General features: G+C 39.2%; 1 protein-coding gene across 1 annotated transcript; it reads right to left on the reverse strand.

Moving 5' to 3' along the window:
• Positions 1 to 249: 249 nt before the first annotated feature.
• Positions 250 to 12,296, reverse strand: LOC116322455 (sodium/glucose cotransporter 1-like). The gene is made up of 15 exons (XM_031742527.2): positions 12,121 to 12,296; positions 11,689 to 11,760; positions 8,261 to 8,365; positions 8,016 to 8,075; positions 7,819 to 7,923; positions 7,620 to 7,725; positions 7,074 to 7,154; positions 6,773 to 6,981; positions 4,412 to 4,547; positions 4,187 to 4,294; positions 3,954 to 4,104; positions 3,700 to 3,868; positions 2,450 to 2,665; positions 1,972 to 2,077; positions 250 to 1,862 (listed from the first exon to the last, which is right to left on the reverse strand). Exons 1-15 carry the CDS (start codon positions 12,265 to 12,267, stop codon positions 1,654 to 1,656), a joined length of 1,980 nt encoding a protein of 659 aa, XP_031598387.2. The 5' UTR covers positions 12,268 to 12,296; the 3' UTR covers positions 250 to 1,653.
• Positions 12,297 to 18,544: the final 6,248 nt, after the last annotated feature.

Below are 18,544 nucleotides of genomic sequence, written 5' to 3' on the forward strand. Positions count from 1 at the left end.
TGACAGCTCTGTTAACCTTTAACCATTTGCTGTGTCAGTGATAAACTGATTTTGACAGCTTCGTTGATAAGTAAAACAAGAATAGCCGTCAAATACCGTCACTGATAACTTGTCTCACTCATGTCAAGGAAACAAGGAAATATTTTTTCTCACTTACTGCAAGTCTATGACAGCTAATATTCACAGGAAATAATAATAATAATAAAACATGTTCCCCCCCCCCTTTCTAGGTTATTTATTAGTCTCGCTGCTTTTTGAGGAGGTCTGTGACAGGCTGAAAAATACATGAGAACCAATGTCAGAATTAAAAATGTTACCTGTAATATTCAGCCAAACAAAACAACAACACCAAAACAACAAAGGAAAGACATCAGAAGAGGGTGATATGTATGTTTTTTATGTATGTATGTTATAGTTAATGGATGGATACAGTTGATGTTGTGAACCTTTGCATGTAATATATCATTTGGATAAGATAGTCTTTGTTATTCCAGCAGTTGTGAAATTCACAATATTACAGCATCAGAGTGGACAGAGCAGGAATAAATAGATGCAGCATAAGCAAAACATATTATGATGTGACTAAAGACACTACTATCAGCTGCCAGTAGGTGTCCCTACAGTAACAGCTTTATGAGCCAGATGTCACTGAGCTCTGACAGATGAAGAACAGATTGTGTTAAAAATAAAATGTTTCTTTCCTTACGCTGTGTTTCCAGTTACTTTGCATGAAACCTGATAAACAAACCACAAGATAGCATTCAAGGCTCTGTTCTCACCTGTAATGCTCAAAGGTTGCTCTTAGCTTGTAGTAATTATTTGGTTGTGAAGACACAGGTATCCCTGTGTGGCATAGGTGTGGTTCCCAAAAAGCAACACCCTGCATTCCATGAACGTATGATTCACCAAACTCAGCAACATTTTTTATGGCATCGGCATAATAAAGTTATTATTGTAGTTACTATTTGGTCAGTTAAGGTTTTATTGGTTTTATATTGTCTTTTTTATATTGCCTGAAGGCCAGAGAAGATATAAGAAAAAGATATGGCACCAGAGTGTAACTCTGAGAGAGTTCTGCAACAGAAAAGATGGTGGTAGAAGAAACGTTATGATACATTATTTGAGGATAAACGTTTGTAGTATTTTTGTCTGATCTGAATAGTGATTTTATACACAAGGGTTTTATGTCCTGGTGACCACTGTAATGAAAGCTAAATGTAATAATGGTTCAGAATACCTACACAAACAAGAGCCCAAAGGTGATCACAGATCACAGTGCTGGATTGTTCTTTACAAGTGAAGGCTAACCTGCAGCTTCTTTCACAAAATATTTCAAACTTACCATTAAGATAAAGAAGAAAATTCATACTTAGCCCAAATGATCTTCAGACATTTTAGAACAATAAATAGCATACAAATGTGTACATATTTATGCACTTCTTCAACATTTTTTAAGTCTAATACGTATTAATATATTACAGTACTGTCTACTGGTTCACTTAAACTTTTAAATACCAGGAAGTGATAAAGAAAAACACAGTGCTCTAAAAATATGAGCAGGGTTAAACAGGGTTTTAGGGCTGAGGCCTACTGAGCAGTCTGTTCAATTTGTATAAATTAGAGAGTCAGAGAGCAGTTGGAATCAGCTGACTCTTAGCCAAAATAGGCATGACAGAACACAGCTACACACAGAAGGATGAAGGCGTTGACATTGACTACATTTCTCCACAGAGGCACCTCTGAGGTGTCTGTCAGCTTCTTCTGCAGCTCTTCCTCCTCTTCTTTAGTCAGTTTGGGAGCTTTTTTGGTTTCCAGGCCGCAGAAGCACATCACCGCTTTCTTCAAGAAGCCAGGCTCATCATCTGCAAAAGAAGAAACAAGAGAAACGAAAGTTTACATGTATTTGTTTATATGTATGAATGCATATTTACTGTGTTATATTTTACTCTGCTGCGTATGTCAGCTCATTACCGTCTGAGTCCACACTGTTGGAATCTTGGTTATCAGTCCAATCATCCATCTCAAGATCGACCCTCTCCTCTGTACAGTTTCTCAGGCTCCAGCACAGTCGATACAGCTAGTCACACAGCACAAAATGTGGTGAAAAATGTTATCAGAAAATGTATCATTTTATTTTATTTCCTAATAACTGATTAAACACAGTTTAACAAGGCAAATATCAAGGTTAAAGCAGGTTAAATTTCCATACTAGATCAGTCTGGTGGAAGCTGGAAGATGAGGACAGAGGGAAGGTGTGTTAGGAAGCAGCAAGATAGAAGAAAAAAGCAGGAGTGTAGAGGCAACTGTAAATGTAGGGACTATGGCTCTCTGTGTCACTGATGTGTGATCAATGACCATGAAATCTCATACTCTATACAACAATTTACAGGTGCATTGGTAGTTTGGTGTCTTTCAGTGAATGCTCACCTTTGGTAAATTAAAAACTTACATGTTTGTCGTCAATAGGTTTGGTCATGAGAGACACTGCCAGCATGACGATGCCGGAGATGACAAACAGAATGAGCCCAAAGTAAAGGTAGTGAACTCCACATATGATAGTGGGACAGTTACTGGGGGCAGCACAGCTACCTGTCCCATAAATAAACTCCGTAATCATCCTGCTCAAGCCGATACACAGCCCAATTATGAGGCCATAAAATGCACCCTGTGGAAAGAAAGAAAAAAGAAAAACATGAGTATAAATTGAAAAAAGGTAAATAAATACAATATAGTAATATAGTGATAGATAGCAACATGTATATTGTATTTGAAGAAATAGTTTTGGATAAATGCTTCTTGCTAAAAGTGAGATTGAATCGGCGCTACATTTAGCTGCATATTAAACATGAAGCTGGAATCATGATTCTTACAGTATATTAACATACCAGCATTTGTAACTCTTGTTAGCTAACATGCATCCTGTGTTTAATATGTACGCATCCAAAATATAAAAATAGTGTCTACAAAAAGTAGTTGGACAGTTCATGAAGCAATATTTACCACTTTTGCCCAAGTGTAATACTATTTTTTGACCAGGACCTACTGGGATGTTACTTATCGCAAGCTGATTCTCCACACATAGAAAGTGACTATTTATATGGAAACCAGAGATAACTATAAGACAATGAAATTTTGCAATTTAATTATGAATACAGACTTCGAAAGCAGGGGCTCACAATTCTTCTGACTTGCTGAGTTTTAAGTAGTAAGTTTCTGCCAAGTTACCATGGGGATGAAAAGTTTTTTGGTGGCCTAGTGCTTACAGCAATGTTGCATTTTAATCTGTTGATTTTACATTTCAATCATGATGTGGAAATTTTGTAATAGTTAAACAACGTATTAATAATTGAACTTTTTCAGTGGTTGTGGGTGGAAATAACTACCTTTGCCAAGAAGCACTCTGACAGCTCTATTTTATTCCCAGTCCATCTACTAAGCCGAGCTATGAACTACTTGGCTTATTTTTCTCTACAGACTTACAGATCGGTTTAATCATTTATCCCTAACACTCAGCAAAAACGTAAACTGTTTTTCTCAAAATGTCAAATGACAAAAGCTTTGCTCTTGATAACATTTTCCTGACTAAATCCCAGAGGTATGTGAAGGATTCTGTCAGTGCACAAAACCACACTGAAGAACAGATTTCTTTTTTATTTCATGAAAAGGGCAAGCAAACATTGAATCAAGGAGGCAACTCACAGTCTCATTGGCACGTTTGCAAAAAATGGCAAGCAAGAAGACAGCTGCAACAGGTGGGGCAAGGTAACTGGTGATGGATTGAGTGTAGACAAAGAGTTGACCACTTTGGGCAGCCTGCACCACAGGAATCCATGCTATGCTCACACCAATCAGGGCCAAGATAAACACTCTGTACATAGTTGAAAAAAATGCAATCAGTATTCAACAATTTAGACAATCATTGTATCAGACACAACAACAAAAACGTGTTTTACCTGCCAGCAATCATGAGTTCCTTCTCACTAGCAGAGCGCCGGATCTTAGTGTAGATGTCCATGGTGAAGAGAGTACTGGCACTGTTGAAGATAGAGGTAAGGGAGCTCATCAAAGAGGCCAGCATCACAGACAGCATAAGACCTCGCAAGCCTGAAATAGAGTAACAGATTAAAAAGCAGAAATATAAAAAAATCTGCAATTATTAACAGTTAATAAAACAAAGGTCACCAACCTTTAGGCATGAGTTCCACGACCAGTTTCGGATACGCGATGTTGCTGCAGCCCACCCTGGTCCCACAGTGTTTTTCACATTCGTCTGGATCCACACATGCTACCACATCTAGATTAAAGGCAAGAAAATCCGCAGTATGTCTGTTTATCACAACTTTAAATATACCAGTAAGTTTGCTACATAGGTTACATGTAACAGACTCTTAAAACCACACACCACACTCACCTGTGTACAGGATCCTGCTAATCATCCCGGGGAAAACCATGAGGAACATGGGCAGTATCTTCAGGTAACCACATAGGATACAACCTCCTTTCACGTGAGAGAGACTCTTGGCAGAGAGGCAGCGCTGCACAATCACCTACAATTAGGAAATAATGGTAGAACAATGATGGGTGGTAAGCAACATTTACTCATATACCCAGATTCACTGTGAAGTATTGTAATTGTACAATATTGCAGCGAGCTGAGAAATCAGAAAGCAAGGAACTCACAAGGAGGCACTGAATCTTCAAATACTGCTGTAAACCCTACAACTCCAAAGGCTGTGCTCTTTTATTCTGCATACTAACACTGTGCTTCCAGGAGGTTACTATCACTGTGCATAACTTATAACATTTACATTTCTTGTCCATCATAAAGAACATGTATAAATCTACACAGACCTGCAGCATGGAACAAACTATAACAGCTACATAACAATAACAGTAAACATAATTTTCTTAAATTCAATATGAAACACAGTGTTCCAGAGGCATGATGGGAAATTACATTTAGACACTCCCACACTCCACACAGCCCCCACCTAGGAGGTTAGCTGTTCCCAACAACCCACATGTCCGTGTCAAAATCTTTGACATGTTGGGGGAGGTGACACCGTCGTTGAGTCAGATTAGAAGATTCCTCAGTGGTCTCTCAAGTTGGGTTGAGAGTCTAGGGTTGATGATGGGGCCCTGAGTGCAAGACAAGGAGTGCTCATCATGGAGCAAAACCACCCAATGATCAGCTGCACCACTCTTTCCGCTCTGACTAAGGTTGCTACCTCTAGGCTAGGCAGGTGGTGCTTCAGCAGCTTCACAAGGCTTTGTGCCTTGTCTTGTTATGATCAGCAGTGGCCTATTCTTCTTAAATTCCAGCATCATGACATATCCATGTGTTTTTTCTCTTCATCCATGTCTTCTTTATCTGTGGTTTCTGCTCCTCATGTTCAAGTCACTCAAATGTTAAATTCTTGGTAAGAAGACATAAAGTGAGTTTTAGCCTTTTTCCACCTTTATTCAAATATCTATTACTGTTTACAAGTACTTTGTTCTCTGGGCTTTATTAGCCTACAATCTCTATTGTAGGCTCTCTTTCTGCTCTCCTTGCCTCAAATGGTTTTCCAGCATTATTGCAGACTCTTCTATCTCCTGACCATTGCCAATTCTCAGCCTTTTGCAGGTTCTGTGCTCTCTCTCTCCTGGCCTCCATTGGCCCTTGAGCAATATTGTAGGCTCTCTCTTCTTTTCTGAACTCCCAGCCTTTTGGAGACTCTTTGCTTTCCATCCTGGCCTCTGATGGCCCTTAAGCCTTAGCGCAGGCTCACACTCTCTTCTGCCTCTGACAGGCCTTGAGCCAAAATTCTCTCTCTCTCCTCCTTTCCTGACCTCTGTCACATTGCAGCCTTAATGCAGGCTCTGGCCTGGCCTCCAACAGCTTTCCAGCCTTATTACAGGCCTTTTTCTTCCTACTCACCTCTGTCAACCCACAAGTCTTATCGCAGGTTCATATCACTCTCTACTGGCCTCTGATGGCCCTTGAGCTTTTATCGCAGGCTCATTTTCTATCCTGCTTCCCTCTTTCCTGTTTGCTATCTGGACCTTTTCATCAGTTGACTATATTCTGTTCCTTTGTTCATGTAGCTGCTAATTTTAATGTGCTTTATATTATACAGAACTGATCTTCCCAGGCTCTTATGTTTTTCTTTTGTGAACTCTTGTTTTAATTTAAATCATCTCAGGATTTGTAATCTGGTATGATGGGTTGTCTGAGTCTAATTGCCAAACAACTTAATTGAATTCTGTGTCTTAATAAATCATGGATCAGTTCTTTCAAATATTCTTTTGTTATTGAAATAACTTTACACATAAGATTAAGAGGGAAGATCTATAATCACTCATCTACCTGCTTTTCTATTCGGTCTATTCTTTACATCCACTTCCCACATTAGACTCAGTCCTGACATCCTTGCTCTAGTCCAGTCATTTTCCCCTGCCCTCTCCTTGCTACTTACTCTCATCTCTGCATACTTTTAAATCTCAGTGCTTGTCTGTCATTCTGCCTTTATGATTCCTATTCATGCAACCCAGTTCTTCCTCATCTCTGCTTCACCCAGTTTACTCATAGCTCGATCCAAGACTCTATCTGCATTTTCAACACCTTGAACATGAATTTCTTTCAATTGATTTGTTCGTATAGAAATAGTAGAATTTAGTATGAATATATGAACACACCGAGGCAATCAGTTGAATGTGTCTCGGTTTTTGACTACAAACTATTTGCTAAAAACTGCAGCTGAGCTGCCCAATGCTTATTTGCTTAACTCACCTGATCAGTGCAAAAGTACCAGATGCACTGAATAGTGAGTCCAAACACGAGACCAGGCCATGGGAGGTCTCCTGTAACTGGATCCCTGAAGAGATGGAAGGAGTCTGGCCGGGGCTCATAGCAGTTTGCACTGACATTACCCGTGATTGAGGGGACAGCTTGCATGTAGAGTTTCTCAAAGTTTTCATATCCCTTCACTTCATTAAAAGCTGAGAAAAATCATGTGCAAGTTAGATCAGCATTTTTATTTATTTTTGTAGCTTTCCAACAAATAATTTGTATGTAAAATATTTCATATTACCAAAGCCCATCAGAATGAATGATCCAATAAGCATGATAAAGGTTTGTAAAGTGTCTGTGTAGATCACTGCTGCCAGTCCACCTGGGATAAAATATATGATGTTATCAGTCTGTGAAAATCGTCACTTAATCACTTGAGATTTTATCAGCACTAATATACATAAAAAATGTCCTCTTCAATAGACTTATCACATCATTATGTAACTACTCATTCTTATAAAACTTGTAATTGTGGATGTGTTGTTACAAAACAGCAACAGAAGGCTGGTTCAGGCTTATCATAGTCCATGGCAATCAACCACAGCAACTCAGCAAAGATAAACCAACAATGAAGAAAGAGAGCGATTGTGTGTGTGTGTGTGTGTGTGTGTGTGTGTGTGTGTGTGTGTGTGTGTGGCCTGTGTCTACATCTCCATGTACGGCCTTGAGAAGACTTTACCCCCAGTCATAATATAACTGTAGGTATTACATCTTGGGTAGTTTATGAGGAAAATGTCTGTTTGTAAGTTCAGTAAAATACGAAATGATTTTTTCTCTGTGTACAAACCTGTGACAGTGTACAGTGCCGTAATCGCTAGAAGTGCAATAACAGCGAGGTAGATATTCAACCCAAAGGCCTGCTGGATGAAAATTGCACCCGAGAAAATGTCTGCCTGAATGGGGAGAAAAAAAATGTAGGATTTCATTTAGGACCATCCAAAACAGGTACAATAGAAATATTCTCTGATTTTCTTTCAGGAACTTACTGAAATTTTGGTGAAGACATACAAGACAAGGGAAAGAAGAGAGAGATAAATGCAAATGCGCTGTCCTCCGAACCTCTTCTTCAAGTACTCGGGCATGGTGACGATCTAAATACATCCACAAAACATGAGATTTTACTCATTACTCATTGCATATTTAGAAAGGGTAAATAAATAAATATATGAGGGCTTTTGTTTACCCCAGCTCTAATGTAGATGGGCACAAAGATCCATCCCAGGATAACAATGGCAAAAAGAGCCTGAAACACACATTATGCAATAATCAGGAATCCTGTTTACTTTCATCCTTCTTTCCTCTGCACGATGGAGCGCTGATAAAAATCAATAAACTATAAGCTGACATGAACTGATACAGAATCAGAGGTGAGAAATTCTTCTATATAACAACTGATAATGGATGAGTGGCTCAGGAACAGTTACTCACATTCCATTCAAATCCACCAATGGCTATTCCTGCAGCTGCTCCAGTACCAGCAATTCCTACGAAATGGACACTGCCAATATTGCTGGCAAACAGCGATGCTCCGATCTGTGGAGAGCACAGTTAAATCTGTCAGTAGGTCCATTTGTAAATTAGGGAGACTTAAGAATTCATTCAAGCAGTGTTGGGGAGTAACGGAATACATGTACCGCCGTTACGTATTTAGAATACAAAATATGAGTAACTGTATTCCGTTACAGTTACCGTTTAAAAAGGTGGTATTCAGAATACAGTTACTTTGTTGAAATAAATGGAATACACGGCGGTACTTTCCTGTTTCATATTGTCGCTCAGGACTGTTTGGGTTTGTTTGACAGCTGGCGGCAGCGTTATGGTTGCCATGGTTACAGGTGTTGGGGAGTAACGAATACATGTACCGCCGTTACGTATTTAGAATACAAAATATGAGTAACTGTATTCCGTTACAGTTACCGTTTAAAAAGGTGGTATTCAGAATACAGTTACTTTGTTGAAATAAATGGAATACACGGCGGTACTTTCCTGTTTCATATTGTCGCGGGTCAGGACTGTTTGGGTTTGTTTGACAGCTACGTAATGTTGTTCCAGGCGGCAGCGTTACGGTTGCCATGGTTACAGGGTGAGAGAGCGCTTTTTTGTTGTTGTTCTTGTGCTAAGCTAAAAGGCAGAATGCTACAGGCATAGCTCTAAAGCATGTAGCCTGATGGGCAGTGTAGTCCGTGCTGCAGGAGAATGGACTGCCATACACGTTATGTGTCTGTGAAGGGAGGGAGAGAAAGGAAAAGTCCGAGCTGTCACGGAGCAAAACGGGAGCTGGAAGCATGTAAATATAATAATAACCACTGCAGCCAAGAAGAGTGCCTGACGAGCCCATTTGTAAGTAAGCTATTAAGACTCAACTGTACACTGTGTTCGTGTTTTCCTCCGGAAAAAATAAGTTCCGTTGGAGCAGCCTTTCAACGCCTCTCTCTGTCTCTGGCAAGCAAAGTTGACCCAGACAACAAAGTAAAGCTAGTTTTCGGCTACCAGCCCGACACGGAACCCAACGTATTAGCCAGAGGTCCCTTTACTACTGTTCTGAGCCGCAGACCTTCAGTATCAGTAATAAATCACAGCAATAGTACATTCACGTAGTTGTAAACAGCATGATAATATATTAAGTAATCCAAAGTATTCAGAATACGTTACTCTCATTGAGTAACGTAACGGAATACGTTACAGAATACATTTTGGGGCATGTATTCAGTATTCTGTAGTGGAATACATTTTAAAAGTAACCTTCCCAACACTGCATTCAAGACTCCACTTATGCTTTTTATTAGGTGTGGGAATTTAACTTGTGAATTGCGATGAATTAATTTCAAAGTGGAATCAAAGGGGAACTTTTGCCAATGCACGATATCCTTGTATACCGATCACACTGATGCACACAGTTACAAAAATGGAAGAATCAGAAGAAAGCGCAAAAGGGAGTTTGCATACCACCAAAGCACTTTAACCTACCATCTAAATGCAAAACATGTTGCAGCGAGCACAGAAGCCGTGGGAGCTGTTAGCGCTAGCAGTTCGAGTACCAACAAAAGGTGTCGGCAGCCCAAACTTGATGAAATGACTGGTTTCAGGACCAAAATTAGTAAGTCAAAATCGGACAAACATACAAATTCTCTCGCAAAATGGATTGCTCTGGACTGTAGACCACTATCAGTGGTAGAAGATAGGGGGTTAGAAATTGTGCTCCAGATTCAGATAAGGAAGCCCTGTGTAACGGGGCCCTGAGTTTGTACAGAGCAGAAAATCACCATCAGCGAGACAGACTGTCCGCTGCAGTGGTGGTCCAGTCGAGCAGGGATCAACCCAGTCCTGGCCTGCAAGTATTTGATTAGTCCTGCCGCTTCTGTCCCATGTGAGAGACTGTTCTCACTTGCAGGTCACATTGTAACAAAAAAGAGAACTGCTTTGAGCTCTGAAAAAGTAAACAGGCTAGTTCTTTCTAAGTAACTGTCTGAAAGAAGTGGACAATAAATAAGCATGGAGGTATTGTGAGTCCAGTGAGTTTGTTATTTTTTGCACTAAAATGTTCGATGACCACACTGTTTTAGCCTAATGTACAAAATGTTGGTTAAGATTACTCAGAGTTTAAAGGTGAAGCTGGTCAAATAACCTTTTATGTTTCTGCCTTATTTTTTTAAGAATTAAAACTGCACTTTATGTTGAAATTATTATTATTAAAAATGGTAAATGGCCTGTATTTGTATAGCGCTTTATTCAGTCCCTAAGGACCCCAAAGCGCTTCACACTACATTCAGTCATCCACCCATTCACACACACATTCACACACTGGTGATGGCAAGCTACATTGTAGCCACAGCTGCCCTGGGGCGCACTGACAGAGGCGAGGCTGCTGGGCACTGGCGCCACCGGGCCTTCTGACCCCCACCAGTAGGCAACTATTATTATTTAAAATAACGTAAGTACTTTAAGTACTTAAAGTACTTAAAATAACATTACTTTTAAGTGTGTCCAGTTTTGGCCAGGGATATTATTATTTTTTCTGTTTTGCATTTAAATACAGTTTAAATCCTTTTCCCCATAAATTAAAAGAGCTTGAGTTGACAATATTGATGTCAATGTCTAATATTTATTCTGTCGTCCACTAAAACCCTTTAAAATTAAAAAACATTTGCACTTTGGGGAAAATTTTCTTGTGTGATTAAATGTGATTAATCAAGATTAATTAATTGCAAAGCCTCTAATTAATTAGATTATTTTTTTAATCGACTGTCACCCATACTTTTTATCTTTGCCCATATTCTCAGTATATTGTGTAAATATTAAATGATTTACACATTTGATTACTTAGAAGTAATTAAGATAATTTGTTAACCTCAAATAACTCCATAAATCATATTTATATGGGACTTTACTGTTCTTAATCTCCATTCAAAACTAGACTAGTAACCAAACCCAATCATACAGCATGTTTATCGACCCCACATCCACGGTCAGTATAGAATCACTAATGAACCTAACATGCATTTTTTAGGAGATGAAACCAGGCACCTGGGAAAAACCCTGTGCTTTCAACATGCTTTAGACTAGTAGTCATATTTTAACCACACATTAATACAGCACATTATCTATCTCACATCCATGGTCCATGTAGTATGATCAGCTATCCTAAATTGCATGTTAGGATTTGAACCTGGGGGACGTTCTCGCTGTGACGTGACCATGATAACCATTCCACCACCGTGCCATAAAATGCTTCTTTTATGATACCTTACATCACATTTTATTCTACCCATTGGAACAAAGCAATAAAAAATTGTTAATGGCTCTAAATGCAGGAAGAATACTGTAAAGCATCTAATTCTAAATATAAAGATACTCACCGGCCACCACACCATACTCCTCCCTGCAAGGAAGAAGCCACCTACAGTGGATCTGTTAGTGTGGACCATAGACTGTAACAGGACAAAGGCACATTTTAGAAAATCCTTAAATATGTGCAAAACAGTAACAGACTATGCTGAAGGACGTTTTAGTCATGTTGGCCTAATCCACATAATTAGGATATTTTTTTTTACAATGGTATATTTTTTTATGGTCCACTAGAAATAATATATGAATTTATGAGATTTTCTAAACATTGGATTCTGTTTTCATTTACATTTTACACAGTGTCCTGACTTTTTTGGAGTCGGGCTTTTAGGACACATTAGGACACTTTAACATACAAACTACACTAAATCTTCTTAGCTGTAAACAATTCGTATTGAGGAATTGCAGAGAGATTGGTTTTAAAAAGTGATTGCAAAACTTACCCAAACTCCAACTGCCAAGACGACCAGGAAGTACACCACAATAACAGAGATATCTGCAGCATTATTAAGAGCCGTGGTGTTTTTTGCATCATTTTCTGCATTTCTGTTTATATAAGAGAATCCAAAATAAGAATAATCTTGAGACATTTTGGCTGAGACAGACAACAGCAGTGTTGCTTGAGTCGGCTCTGTTTGAAGCGTTTGCAGAAAGCGATTACCTTTATAACCTTTGGTGTGCATGTGAGAGGGAGATGAAAGCAGGAGGCGTAGATAGTGTAGATGAAGAAGAAGGGAAAACAAAGAGTGGGTTTGTCTAAGACATTAACACATACTCCAGTTGGCTGAAGGTGGATGCGCATATGAACGTTACTGATTCAAGAATGTTGACCTGAAAAATGTGTTAAAATGTGTAACTGTTTACCAAATAATATTGTTAATTATTAACCCTACAAGGGAATACCTCAAGTACATACACCCGGGTTTGTTAAAAACAAAAACTTACAGGTAATCTTTGCATTGCAATGACTTATAGCTTAAATTTAATTCAGTCCAACTGAATTTATGTTGCTGCAAGTGTGTACATAAAAGCTCTGTTAAACTGTAAAAATCTGTTTGGATTTTGACACCTATGCCCATCAGTAAAATAAGCATTGCTATTAAACACATTCACTGATAACTTGTCACACTCATAATTTGCACATCAAGGATTATGGAGTTAAATTAGTTTCAGAAGTTAGTTATGATATGATCCACAAGCATAAACTAAGATTAATAAATCTGTTCAATGAATTATTCGTAATTACTGAGCACTCATAAATACATGCTCCAATTCACACACAAATCTGAACCCATGTGAAATTATTTTACAAGTGCAGATATGAAAACCTGAACAGAGTTAAGAGTTCAGCTTCACAAATCTCATTAATTTCGCTTTAAGAAAGCTTCCTGACAAGTGTCTAAATATAGTTGAAAGACTGTTTGCACTTGCTTAGAGATCATTACATGTGCATGCACAAATCACCTGATACCAATAAATGTGCTGCTGTTACATGCTGGACATTTTTCTGCTGCGAAAAATAGTCAGTCTTCAGCTGTAAATGGCAGAACATCGTGGCCATAAAGTCCTCAGCCTCTCAGCCTCTCAAGCGAGCATATGCTAAATTATCTCTTATATTGTTTATGCATAGATATAATCCAGGCCACCTTTAAAAACATTCTAGAAAGACTTTTTAGTTCTCAAAAGCTCAGTGTCACCGTTGCAACAAATAAAACTTAAGCTAAAGCTCAATTAGGAAAGATCTGTTATCACTCATTTGTTTGTATTCTTGTGTTTGCAGTTGCATTCTTTACATCACTTCCTCTTTCTCACACCGTCAAACTCAATGCTGGCTCCTCTAGTCCATGGATATAAACCAGTTGTTCTGTTCTGCGGTGTTGGGTCAATGTAGTCCAACTGTCAAATCAAATGGCTTATTAATTGAATTCTGTATCCTCATAAATCATGTTCAGTTGCTCCATATGATATTTGCTTATTGAACTAATGTCTTATTTATTTGAATGTCGATATCATTCAGATAATGTGGGATAGCACATTGTTGGAGGTATTTCCCCTCTTTGCTATGATTGGTGTTGAGAAGTACTTCATTACACTACTCGCTACATTACTTTCATGTTACTTTGTAAAATAACTGAAACACATTGTCTCATAATTATCATTTAAAAATACATAACCCTGAGGCTACAGTGTCACACCACACACTTGGTAGTGTGGTGTGACACTGTAGCTGTGGTGGTGATTCTACTGTGGAAACATGAACAGGTAGAAATGGAGGCAGCAGCCTGACTGCTCATCAGTGTTTTACATATCCTGTAAAAAACAGCAGATGCTTGCAAAGAACCAAAGTTGTGTTAGGAGCGTAATGCAACTGTTTCTTTCTCGATTCACATCCCTAGTGTACACTGTTAGATGCCAATTTACAAATGTTGTAAATTATACATCAGGGAAACAAAACAACTTGTGTTGAAGAGAGTTACGAACACAGAAGAGCTACCTCGTAGACTCTGCAGTCTATTTACACTTACAGTCTAGTGGCCAATCTTTCACTGATGAGGATGTGCAAAAACAAGTGAACAAAAACAAGAACCAGAGCACTGCAAAGTCAAACACTGGTGAGGTTGCAAGGCTGTGGAAATGTTCTGGGGCCTGGACAGCGTCAGAGATGGAACTTGACTACGGGTCAACTTCGGCGGTGATGGACCACCTCAGGAGGATTGGCCATAGGCCGGCAATGTCTGCCGTGTCTCTACAGTAACAGCCTGGTGGCTTGGCTGGAGGCCAGTGTGGATAGAGAGGGTGGGACAGCTCAGGAGGCTTTTGTGTAATCAGCTCTCAGTTTGGATTTAGGAGACAGATACCCTCCCTACTTTCAAAATTAGACTTGAAACTTTTCTTTTTGATAAAGTTTATAGTTAGGGCTAGATCTGGTGAATAGACTGTGGATTATTCCCTGCCAGAAGGTTTTGTAAATAGTATATCTGCTACGTGCAACTTCATTTACCCTGTTTTCAGAGTCCTGCCTTTGAGTCCAGCCTGCCAATTGACAGTGACACCCAGAGCCTTGGAAATGGCTTTGTGAACCTTTCCAAACTGATAGATGTCAGTTACTGTGTTTCTGATCTGTTTTTCAGTTTCTTTAGGTCCTGGCGTGATGTTTGAGATCTTTTACACTGCTTCATTTTGTCAGATGGGTTCTGTTTCAGCGATTTCTTGATTCAGCAGGTGTAGCAGGTGTAATGAGGCCTGGTTGTGGCTTGTGATATTGAACTTGGGTGTTTAATAAATGTGGTTAATCAGTTAAAAATTAAATTTTTATATTTATTTGTATTTGAATATAAAAAAATGTGTTTAATGATCTGAAATATGAGAGTCTGATAAATATTAAAATAAGAAAATCAGGAAGGGTCTTTGTTCACAACACTGCAGGTGTTTTACCTTCTGATAAGTGCAATAAAACAGTCAAGTAAAGCATACAAATCCTTCATCTTATCATTCTCTGATAACAGCAGGCTAACATACAGCTGTAGCAGCAAAAAAAAAAGTTTCTCATTTAAGTGTAAATGTGTAACCATTCATCTATTTGTTTTCTTCTGCTTATCCAATTCCAAAAATGTTTTTATAGATTGATTGATAGATCTATCGATCTCTCTCAAAACATCAAAGACAGATGTTCATCTTTTTCCATTAAATAAAAAATAATATAAATTTGGAAATAAAAATAAAGCCCTAAAAAAGAGGGAGACTTATGCTTATAAATATCTCTTACTTTGTAGTTTTGCACTGATCTCCATCACAAAGTCAACTTAGGGATATGATCCATATAGTGAACCTCTGTAAAAAGGAGCAAGTACTATCAGCAACCAACAGGTGTCTCTAAAGTAACAGTTTACGAGCCACATGGCACTAAGCTCACACAGATGAAGAACAAATCGTGTTAAAAATGTTTGTTTCCTTAGTCTTTGTTTGCAATTACTTTGCATTAACTGTAAACGAAACTTTATGAAAGTTTATTTCGGGATAAACTTTTGAACCATTTTTATGATGAATAGTAATTCTAAACATGCACAGATTGCTGTGGAGTGGAGAGACCTTCTTTAGAGTGGCTAAATATAAAGCTCCAAGTTATGTAACAATTCTTTTTACAGACGAGCAATAATGAAGCATTTAAACACAAAACTTTCAATTAAATTATGTCTGAAAACGTTAAATCCATTTCATCCATTATAATTCATGAAAAATAAAATCATAGAAGACAAACCTGCAGCTCCATTTAAGATCTGTTGTAAAGTTACCGTTAATATAGATAACATATAAATGTGTAAATATTTATATATTACTTCAACATGTTTGAGGTCTAATATGTGTTATTATGTTACAGCACGGTTTACTTCACTTAAGCTTTCGAATACCTGGAAGAGTTAAAAAAAGGTCAGTGCTTTTCAAATATAATAACTGCAACACTGATACAGTAGTAATGATACGGAGTACAGAGATTTATAAGTGCAAGAGTGGAGAGCTGTTTGAATTAGCTGACACAGAAGGGTGATGGCGTTGGTATTGACTACGTTCCTCCACAGAGGCACCTCTGAGGTGTCTGTCAGCTTCTTCTTCAGCTCTTCCTCCTCTTCTTTAGTCAGTTGATGTGCCACAGAAGCACATCACTGCTTTCTTCAAGAAGTTTGGATCCTTCTCACCATCTTTAGAAGAAGAAACAAAAAACGATTATTCTTCCTCACTCTCCAGTGCAACCTGTATTACCTTCTGCCATTAAATATGGTCTTGGAAGGGTTGTCATACGTCCTCAAAATTTAAATGACATATCCTTTTCTATATCTGCAACTTTCAGCCTTTCACAGACCCACTGTTCTGTTGGCCATCAGTGGCCCTGAGCCTTAATGCAGGCTTCTCTCCTGTCTTCTGTCTTGTCCTTCTTATCTTCCCTCACCTTTCTTCTGCTGAATGCCCTCCAGTGACCTTAAGTCTTAATGCAGGCTCTCCTTTTTGCCCTCTGCCCTTTCAGGCTTAACTTCGCAATCTCTGTCTCTCTCCTATTATATATCAGCTCCGAGCCTAACAAATATCCCCCTTCTCTATCTTAGCTCTAATCTGACCTCGGAGGGCCTCCGTTGGCCCTCCATAGACTCATTCAGCAGGCGCTTTCGCTGTTTCTTACTCAAATGGTGCTTATGCATATCCCCTGTCTCTGGCTCTTAGCTAAAGCTGGTAATCTGACCTCAATGAAAATGGCCTCACTTTTATAATGATACTGCCTCCAGCCTGGGTGAGTCTCAGTACTCCATGCTCTCTCCTGGGCTAATCACAGGACACTTTCCGCAGTTTCTTACTCAAATGGTGCTTATGCATGTTATGCCTTGCCCTGTGCCATCTGGCTTCATGGATAGATAAAGCTGGTTGTCCCCCTGGCTCTGCTCCGCGCTGCTGATGACCCCTCATCTGGGACTCTCCTCAGCTCTTTATGGGACATGATACTGCCCTCTGTTGGTCTTCCTTGGTCTCTTGTGTTCTGGTCTGGATGTCTGAGTTTTGATCTCCTCCATTTTGCATGCCCTGGAGGTCGGGGCAGTGCCCCCACACCCTCTCCTCCTCATGGGAACCTTTTTTTTAAAAACAAGTCTTCATCACAGGTGTACAGGATCACACACCTACACCCTTTTGAGCTCCTACCTCAAAGCACACTGTGCGCTGTCGATTTCAGACCAGTTTAATATTTAGTATTTACATATTCAATATCATTGTGATCTTGTTTATTACTCTTGTCTTCTTCTGCTTGCTTTCTTTTTCTTTCTCAACAGGTGATCCAGGTGATCGATATATGTATTTTTGTCTCTTATTCTGTTGGTTTTGTTTTTGCCCTGTCCCATCCCTCTTCTCAGGTGTTTTTTTTTTCCCTCTTTCTTTCTCCCCTTTCTTTCCACCAGTCACCTGTCCCGTCAGCAAGTGAAAATAAAATAAACAATAAAGGTGAATCAGATGGACCATGGACTGGGATGGTCCATTTGGTCTCATCTTCAATAATTCTGATGGCAAAAGAACCAAACGGGTTAGGTTAAAAAAAAAAAAAAAAAAACCACTTCACAACAGCCTTTGCCAGATTGTCTGCTAACCTACGTTAGTGTATGGCTCCTTGGAAAACTCTGTCACCCTCGCAATCACCTCACTCACCTGGACGCTGGTCTCTCCTCACGTGTCTACAGTTGGTAAAACTCTCAGTTTGTCTTCTCCAGTCTCATCTGCTTTTCCCCCCCTGCCTGTTTGGAATCTCGGATCATTACTCCTCTGGACTCACCCAGGCCTCGTCTCCTCGCCTCCCCCGCCTGTTAAACTCCACCTGAGAACAAGTAAGGCTGTTTCATGCTTCAACTGTGGATCTGTCTAAGTCATTTCCCAAACCAACTCTGACTCAGCTCTCCCTCTGTTTCAGTGCCTCTCCACCATCGGCTCCCGTACCCGTTCCCCTTGCTGAGCTTTGCCTATCACAGTTCATGTTCAAATTTCGCAGTAATCTCATAGCTCTAGCTCAGTATTTTTCCCGTTCACATTCATAGCACTGAATTCACTTTGTCTGAGACTTCATAGTTCATGGTCATTCGCCCTAGCCTCATTCTTGGCTTTTGCACCTGTAAATATTATCACAACACCATTGTAAATAAAACTCTTGTTCACATGTGAAATCTGAAATGTGAGACGTGCGTCTGCAATCTGCTGTGTAAAGCTATTGTGTGCCAGATCCTTGAGAAAGAATCTACGATTGTGCAAAATGATGATTAGTAAAAAATGACACCTTTGCTATGTAAAGTAAGTTGCCCTTTTAAATTAACATAAAAAGAAATGCTATTTTTTTTCTTT

The sequence above is a fragment of the Oreochromis aureus genome, linkage group 7 (assembly GCF_013358895.1).
Source record: "Oreochromis aureus strain Israel breed Guangdong linkage group 7, ZZ_aureus, whole genome shotgun sequence".
Taxonomy (NCBI): domain Eukaryota; kingdom Metazoa; phylum Chordata; class Actinopteri; order Cichliformes; family Cichlidae; genus Oreochromis; species Oreochromis aureus.

What these genes read in the sequence shown, in the direction of transcription:
- LOC116322455 (XM_031742527.2), bottom strand. Translation starts at nt 12,267, where the DNA reads ATGTCTCAAGATTATTCTTATTTTGGATTCTCTTATATAAACAGAAAT. An exon ending in ATGTCTTCACCAAAATTTCA is followed by an intron (nt 7,726 to 7,818) that starts GTAAGTTCCTGA and finishes CTCCCCATTCAG; the next exon opens with GCAGACATTTTCTCGGGTGC. An exon ending in TAGCAGGATCCTGTACACAG is followed by an intron (nt 4,295 to 4,411) that starts GTGAGTGTGGTG and finishes CCTTTAATCTAG; the next exon opens with ATGTGGTAGCATGTGTGGAT.